The 6,092-nt window shown below is 35.8% G+C and overlaps 2 protein-coding genes across 2 annotated transcripts; both read right to left on the reverse strand.

Moving 5' to 3' along the window:
• Positions 1-293: 293 nt before the first annotated feature.
• Positions 294-3,149, reverse strand: LOC149566580 (disease resistance protein Roq1-like). Its single transcript, XM_089816502.1, has 5 exons — positions 3,139-3,149; positions 2,829-2,983; positions 1,741-2,738; positions 1,357-1,644; positions 294-1,164 (listed from the first exon to the last, which is right to left on the reverse strand). Exons 1-5 carry the CDS (start codon positions 3,147-3,149, stop codon positions 397-399), a joined length of 2,220 nt encoding a protein of 739 aa, XP_089672628.1. The 3' UTR covers positions 294-396.
• Positions 3,150-3,920: 771 nt separating this feature from the next.
• On the reverse strand, positions 3,921-5,125 carry LOC149566581 (uncharacterized). The gene is made up of 3 exons (XM_089817422.1): positions 4,844-5,125; positions 4,496-4,612; positions 3,921-4,352 (listed from the first exon to the last, which is right to left on the reverse strand). The coding sequence occupies exons 1-3, from the start codon at positions 5,084-5,086 to the stop codon at positions 4,035-4,037; spliced, it is 678 nt and encodes a 225-aa protein (XP_089673548.1). The 5' UTR covers positions 5,087-5,125; the 3' UTR covers positions 3,921-4,034.
• Between the last annotated feature and the right edge of the window lie 967 nt (positions 5,126-6,092).

Genomic DNA, 6,092 nt, shown 5'->3' on the forward strand with positions numbered 1-6,092 from the left:
CATGAAATCAAAGAAATACCAAAAACTTTCTTTCACGACTCATTCATTAAAAGCCCAACAAATCATCAACTTCAAACTCTTAACTATTGAAATTTCCAAACAAAAAGGTCTTCAATATAGTATGGCCACTGCCAAATATGTAAGACATACTTGTTTTCATGTTTCAAACAATACTTTAATTTGATGCTTCAAATATTAAACTTCAAACATAGCCTTAGTTTATGGGAAAGTCACAATTCAATATAATCAACTTCATTTTCACAAATTTCTTTTAGAAAAACCATTTACATCTATTTATACATGCAAATAACAATATACATTCAATTTATAAAAGAATACAAATAGTTTCTTATCAGCATACCCCTTGCACCTCCTTCCAGTGCAAGTACTGGCTAATTAATCAAATAATATCTTACAGTGTCTTCTCATAAGATCTTTCAAACTTAATGGCAACTCTTTTAAGCCAAAACAGTGCCTCAAATCTAACTCTTTCAGAGTTTTGAGTTCCCCAATATCAAAAGGTAATTCTTCCAACCCAGAACAGCCATACAAATCTAAACGTTTCAGATTTTGGAGTTGCCCAATGTCACAAGGCAATTCGTTCAACCCAGAACAGGAAGTCAAAGATATCCGTTTAAGATTTTTTAGTAGCCCAAATTCTGAAGGCAATGCAGTCAATGCAGAGCAACCAGTCAAGGTCAAAGTTTTCAAATTGTGAAGTTGCCCAAAGCTATAAGGCAATTCGCATAATGTAGTCCAGTGACTTAAAACCATATAGTTAAACTTGCCAGAATGTCCAAAGTCTGAAGACAAAGTTTTCAATTTAGGGCAATCATGTAGCCACAACTCTTCTAAATTGCTGAGACGCCCAATGTCTGAAGGCAGCTCTTTCAATTCCTTGCAATCTCTGAGCCCCAACTCCCTTAGATTTCTGAGTTCCCCAAATTTGGAAGGTATTTTTTTCAACTGATGGCATCCAGATAGGAATAATCTCTCTAACTTTGTTAGCTTTTCAATTCCATCTGGTAGCCTTTGCATATTATTCAAATCACACTGTAATTTTACAAGAGAAGAAGCTGAAGTGACTCTGGAAGGAACCTCAGAATCTGTAACTCTGTTCTGGGCAGAAACTGTAATGGACATGACACGAAGCCTTGGAGGAAGCTACATATTTCAAATAATACAGTATGAAAAAGGTTGATAAGTAGGACCCAGCAAGTCAAACAAGTCAAATTGTGATATTGTCATCAAAATTTAACTATGTAATTTTTGAATCAACTCAAATGCTAGTATATACTCTAATCATATTGAAAATTAATTGAGATGATATAGTCTGAGGAGGGCAGATCATCTTACCTCATAAAAACTCATGGCTTGCGTGAAAGGGCCACTGTAGTAGGTGAGATGCTCAAGTTTCTCAAATTCCATTGGTAACTCAGAAATGTCGCCGGGAGTTTCGAGGCATCTCAGTTCTTTAAATGGCTTATGGCATTTCTTCCTGAATGTTATTTGTGATCCATCTTCATAAGATAGCACTCTTAAGGATTTGCTCATACACTTGAGATGATCATCATTAATGTCTATCGGAGGCTGCTCATGATGTCCACGAAAATGAAAATAGATGCCTTTTAAATTTCTGAGTTTCTGCACGAAAGTAAATTTTATATATATCATTATGATTGTGACTAACAAATGTATTAAGATAATAGTGAAAACAAACGTTGTAAGTATGGCTTGTACCTCTTCATCTTCCAAACAATCTAATAAAGCTTCAGGGTATGTGACTCTGTTTTGCTCTGACAACTTCCTCCCTCTTGCTTCAACTATGTCGTGAATAGTCATAAAATGACCCCCATATCTCTTGATGAATGATGCCTCCTCCAGAGCTTTCAATTCCTCCTCACCTATGAATGGCCCCACTCCAAATACACGATCCTCTAGACCATAATAATAGAAAGATGTGATATCTAGAAAAGCCTCTTTCACAGGTTGTAATAAACTGTGGTATACAAAATCAACCATACGATCACTGATATCTTCCTCTTCCACCTTCTCCCCTGTTTTAAGCAACTCTAGTACCATAATATTTGGAGTTTGAGTGCTTGTAGCGAGTTGAGCACCAGCTAATTCCAGGAGAAGTGGAACACCACCACAGAGCTTGAGTAGGTCATCTATTTGCTTTTCATCATTGTAGTCTGTTACTCTCTTCAACAAAATCTTTCTGGCCTCTGGCTTTGGAAGGGGATTCACAAGATAATGTAGGCGCTGAACATTCCAATAGGCAAACATGTCTGTCTCCTGAAGATTCCGAGTAGTCAGTAGTATTCTGCTTTTGGGTGGAAGGCAACTGCCCAAGTCTTTAGGCAGAAGTTGTTTGAGATCCCTCTTTTTGAGGCCGTTGTCAATGTACAGAAAAATAGGCTGATTAGGATTCTTTTCTAAAATCTGCCAGATCATTTGCCGACCATGATCACAATCTGTCAATCTCAAATTTTCCTTGAACAATCTTTCTACAATCAGCTCTTGGAGGACTTTAAGATCATTTTTGGTACAGTTTTGATCCATGTGAATTCTGCATTTCCTATATGTTTGGGGATCAATGCAGTCATATACAACATCAGCGAGGGTCGTTTTTCCAACCCCTCCAAAACCGTAGACAACCACAAGTTGTGCCGATTTGTGTTGTGCATTTAAATTAAGAAGCTGAATTACCCTTTCTTGTGCACTTTCAATTCCAACTGTAAAGTTTGTGGAAAACTCGATCAGAATTTGTGGTAAAACTCAAGAAATAATTAGAATTTGTTTTTTGAAATCAAAAGACATCTTACCTGTTGGGGCGTATGCAATCTGTGAGTCTGAAGCAAGCTTCGGTATTCTGTGCAGTATGTTATTTATAGCTGATAATGTGAGGTCATTATACAATCGGTCTATTTTGGCTCGAAAACCTTTTAAACCGTTGGCATTGACTGAAGTAGTAAGAAACCTTCACACAATTTAAATATTGGATAAGTGGTTCCAAATAAAAATAAGGAGATCTCAGCCTACCTTACACTCATTAAAGTTTAGAAAAGAAAAATCAGCCACCTGTTATATATTGGATAAGTGGTTCCAAATAAAAATAAGGAGATCTCAGCCTACCTTACACTCATTAAAGTTTAGAAAAGAAAAATCAGCCACCTGTTATATAGGTTTGATTTTAATTGTGATATTCTTATCAAAATTCAACTATGTAGTTTTTGAGTCAAATTCATTGACCCATGTTTTTATGAGTAGTGGTTCACATGAACCCATCTCTCATTCACTCATTGAATCTAGGTGTTGCTCACATAGGTGAAGCACTCGGACTTTTAGGAGATCACCTCATCCCCATACAGCTCCAACTTGGGTGTGCTTGACTACAGAGTTTCCTCCATGATTAAACCCACTCTAATTGCAAAACCTTCACCAAGTGTTGTGTCTTATGAACCATTCATTAGAAAGCCCCTTAAGCTCATTGATTGATAAGTAGGAGATATTTTCTCAAATCAAGTCAAATTGTGATATTGCTATCACGATTCAACTATGTAGTTTTCTAGTTGAACTCATTGATCCATGTTTTCTTATAAATGCTATACTTATAAACCATCCCAATCAGTCCAACATTGCCCACCTCAGCATCACCCGAAGGGATTCAAACCTATCACCAATCTTTGATACTACTTATTAGAGTGGTGGTTGCCATTGCACCAAAAAAGCAAATTGTTAATAGATGATACAACCACTAGACTTATAAAAAACAAGAGACTGTTAAACTATGTCACTAATTCTGAAAAAAAATATTGACAATTGATTCAACACTAACTATAATCCATATTAAAAAAAAAATTACAATAAAATTAATTCTACCTAAAATTAGTACTACCTACTAACATTGTCCACCTCAGCATCTCCTACTTAACAATATAATTAGTACTACCTACTTATTACCATTTTAACTCAGACACAATTGATTTTTCTATTTTCTTAATTACAAAAAACTGCTCAAATAATTGAACTCACTTAACGAATTTGCCAGTGGCAAGTTGAGACGCGCACATGATGCATCCTTCAACAATGCATTCAACTGCCTTGTTTAGTTTTTCCTTTTTCTCTGGCATTTGGTCATTCAGCTCCATAATTTGCTTCCCCAGATTAACCAAAACTTCCAAAATTTGGAGGCACTCTCTCTGGTTGTTAGACATCTCATTATACCTCGCCAATACAAATCCCACCACAGAAAGTGCTGCACCCAGCCAATGAACCTGCGCAGCACCTTTGAGCAAACTTATAGCAACCTTCTCTATCTCTGAACTTGCACCATCCTTAGAATCATGCTGTCCAGAAAATTTGTGACAACAAATATACAATCAACATGATTTGTGTCCCAAATTTCTAGCATTACAGGCACCCAATAATTTCAATATGTATAGCAATGTTATCACAAATTGCTTTTATTATACCAAAATGGAAAGCTTACCTCTTGAGGAAGTTTGCCAATGTGTTTATCTACAAGTTCCAGGATTGTTTGGCCATCCTGGATATAATGATTTGCTGCTACTGCTGAACTAGATCCTTCTTCCTGCTTCTCTCCTGACTGTATTGGACAACAGTACATTTATACTCAATAAGGCCTAGCAAGAATATATTAGGGAAGAGAAGTGTAGATGAAGTTACGAATATTGGGGAGTACAGAGAAGATGGACAGTTTAAATATAATGCATTAAAGCTTGATTTCTAGATTAAAGCTTGATTTCTAGACTAAAAGTATTGAAATATAAAATTGTAGAAATTCCTACTATACAAAACACGTGCATGGATAATTTACCGCTTTCTTCAGTAGCTCTTCAATAAAATAAATCAGATCCTGAAGCCTACTTATATCATTGAATTTGTGTAGAAAACTCTCCAAATCAACATCTGCTACCTGTTGAAAAGGTTGTGAAGATAATAAAGGAGTGGAAGGCAAAGAATTGGGGGACTGAGTGGGATGCACAACAACAGTGGTTACTTCCTGAGGAGTTGAACAGGATGAGAAGCAACAGCAAGAAGGAAAAGAAAACTTGCCCATTATTAACAGTGAGCAAATAATGCGGACAGAAAACTAAACTTGTCCTTTCTCTAGACATAAGATAACTCACTGGGCTCATCTACCTTTTATCTTTGTAATCCATGTACATTCATGAAAAAAAAAATCCACAAATGTCAATGTAGGCAGAAATTAGGAGACAAGAAAGGACGGTAAAGTCTGGCTCTTTATCACGAAATATCAGTGAAGGACGACAAAGTCTGGTCTTTTATCACGAAACATCAATGATGGACGATAAAGACTGGATTTTATCACGAAATATCAATATGGTCCACTGCTTTAAAAAAATGTCAACGTAGGGAAGAGGTGGGAAAATTCGCAGGTCAAAAATGGCAGCAATTTGTCATAGAGTTGAAGACTTCTGATCGAAACATGGGAAAAATAAGGATCAAAAGTTGGTAAAATATCTCTACTTAATCTGGCCAGCTAAGGAGGAAATAGTAAAGATTTATTGTTTAAGCATGAATCTACATGATTCACCCAATTAGTAAAAATGGACAGCATAGTCAATTTGAATTTATTTATTTTAATTAGCTGATAGGCTTTTTACGTTCTCCACCCAAATTAGCTCTCGCAGGTAAGTTTCACAGTGAGATCATTCTCACCCCATGAAATTGTGTCGTGTGTTTTATCAGGTTGCTGGTAATTTCTTCCTCATTTTACGCAGCCCTCAGATTTCAGTCATATTCAATTTGGAATGCAGGCATTGCGATCTGTGAACTAAGACTGTTTTCACTCGCAATAGTTGGCTTGTATGTTTTTATCAAATTTTAATTTTGTTTTCTACTATTTTAATTTTAAGGTTTGTTTTGCATTAGAAGAGGTTTAAATAATTATTTTTAAAAATGAAAAACTAATAACAAGTTGGACCAATATATGTCCACAAAAATACAGGATATTGTTTATTTTATATTCAATAGTTTTGGGGCCACAACTTGTGAAAATGTGTTCCAAGTCTTTGATGCTTTTAAAATTTGGAAGTTGAATT

The sequence above is a fragment of the Cupressus sempervirens genome, chromosome 3 (genome assembly GCF_028749045.1).
Source record: "Cupressus sempervirens isolate cs-2001-9-10 chromosome 3, ASM2874904v1, whole genome shotgun sequence".
In the NCBI taxonomy this organism is placed as follows: domain Eukaryota; kingdom Viridiplantae; phylum Streptophyta; class Pinopsida; order Cupressales; family Cupressaceae; genus Cupressus; species Cupressus sempervirens.